General features: G+C 62.4%; 2 protein-coding genes across 2 annotated transcripts in view; both read left to right on the top strand.

The window, feature by feature from the left end:
• The window catches only part of TraAM80_10343 (putative calpain cysteine peptidase), a gene marked incomplete at both ends in the record, with an annotated part of 814 nt that extends 795 nt beyond the window's left edge, over positions 1 to 19 (top strand). Inside the window, one exon of the mRNA XM_029386970.1 lies at positions 1 to 19. This exon is cut by the window's left edge and continues 795 nt beyond it. Within this exon, the coding sequence (XP_029233176.1) occupies positions 1 to 19 (19 nt within the window).
• Positions 20 to 83: 64 nt separating this feature from the next.
• TraAM80_10342 (uncharacterized protein) lies at positions 84 to 1,930 on the top strand (the record flags this gene model as incomplete). The annotated part of the gene is made up of 1 exon (XM_029386969.1): positions 84 to 1,930. A coding segment is annotated over one exon (1,847 nt), but the record flags the coding sequence as incomplete, so codon positions are not given.

Raw genomic sequence — 1,930 nt, 5'->3', positions numbered from 1 at the left:
CAGATGCGACTCGCGTTGATGAGGTGGGTGGTGAGGCCTCTGGGAAGTGCTATGACTTCCTGTCGGATGTGATCAACGGAGTTATGCAGGGCGACCTGTACCTGGAAGACGACGCTTACTTCCAGGAATTGCTTGCGGGGTATAAGGAGCTTGTCCCGGCTGGTACAGAGCCTACTGTGCCACTCGCAAAGCAGCTGAGAGAGCAAATGCGGATACGGGCTGTGCAACTTGCCGTGGACACACTGAAGCTTCGTGGCGCTGAGGAGCGGGCTGCGGCGCGGGTGGCGTCACGTTACCCCTTCGTTGATCCGTCGCCGCTGGGTGTTGCCCTGTGGAGTGTCCCTGTGGAGGCCGACGACGAGTTTTGCACGCTCCTGCGGAGCCGAGAGGAAGCGCTTGGGAAGCAGGTGGAGTCGGTTCGCGTGGCGGAAGCTGCGCTGAACGCCCGTGCGCAGGCGATAGCGAAAGCGGTGCTCGAGCAGGAGGAGAGTCTGGCTGTGGCGCTCCCTTTTTTGGGGAGGAGCGTGAAGGGGGTCCCTCTGCGGGAGTTGGCCCTGATGTCCGATCCCGGCTTTGCGGTGTTGGCGGAGCAGCATGCGCAGGCATCTTCTGGTGATGCGGCGGAGCGTTCGCGCCTCGAGCAGGACATTTTGGATCAGGCGGGGCGTGTAGCACGTGAGGTACGGGTGGCGCGGCGGCTTGACGCTGTGCGCGGCGAGGACCTGCTTGAGCGGTACCCGTTTCTCCCGGAGGAGCCGGTGCGTGGTGTTCTGCTTGGCGACATGCGTCCGGTGCAGCAGCCGGCGTTCCGTGAGCTCTCCAACAGGCTGGACGAGCTGCGCCGGGATCCGTCACGCAATGCGGCAGCGATTCGCGCGATGGAAGAGCAGATGACCGCGCTGGTGGTGCGGCTGGCCGAGGAGCGCGCGGAGGCGGCGAAGAATACGCAGGAGCAGTTCCCGTTCCTCCCACGACATGTGCTAGGCGTGCGCCTCGACGAGCTTCCGTTGCACGAGGATGATGCGTTCTCACAGCTGGCACGGCGCCGTACGCGGCAGCTTAAATACTCATCGAATGTGAAAGATGTTCAGCACACGGAAGAGGAGATGGCGAAGCGCGTGGAGGAGCTGGCCCTCACAGCGAAGCTCGTGAAGGCACACCGTATGAGAGCGAATGAGCATGTGCGCGCCCGCAACCCGTTTCTTGTGTACGAGGACCGCAAGTGTGTCCCCTTGAGTGAGATACCGCTTGCCGGCGACGTCATGTACCAGGGCTTGTTTCGGGAGCATCTGGCTGCGCTGACAGACGCTGAGACAAATGCGGCGCAAATAGCGGGGCTGGAAGGCGCGCTTCGGTCGCGTGCAGATGAGCTGGCGCTGGGCGAGTGCGAGAAGGAGTTGCAGTTGGCAATGTACCCATTTCTTGCAACCCACGATGTCCCTGGCTGGTCCGACGCGCTACTGCGTGACGCGGAGTTTCAGCAGCTGCGTAACCGTTACGACGAACTGAGCAAAGACCCGCAGGGGAACGCTGAGGCACTCCGCGAGCTGGAGGATGCAATGGATGCTCGAGGTAGAGCCGTGGCGGAGGCGTTGCACGCAGCTGAGGCGAGTGAGGCAGCCGAGCATATGCGGCAGCAGACGCTACACCCGACGGACCCTGGTATCTCCGCAGGCCCTGTGGCACGTGCGGAAGTGCTGGCAGATGCCGTGCAGGAGGGTGCGATCCCCTCTAATGGCACTCTGCGGGAGTTGGAGGGCACTGCCAGGAGTGACCAGAGGCGCTCTCGGTCATCCGTCTCAGATGCGACTCGCGTTGATGAGGTGGGTGGTGAGGCCTCTGGGAAGTGCTATGACTTCCTGTCGGATGTGATCAACGGAGTTATGCAGGGCGACCTGTACCTGGAAGACGACGCTTACTTCCAGGAATT

The sequence above is a fragment of the Trypanosoma rangeli genome, assembly GCF_003719475.1.
Source record: "Trypanosoma rangeli strain AM80 chromosome Unknown Tra_15.4_contig_00908, whole genome shotgun sequence".
Lineage (NCBI taxonomy): Eukaryota > Euglenozoa > Kinetoplastea > Trypanosomatida > Trypanosomatidae > Trypanosoma > Trypanosoma rangeli.
The sequence above is the reverse complement of the archived record's forward strand: the minus strand, read 5'-3'. Positions and strand labels throughout refer to the sequence as shown.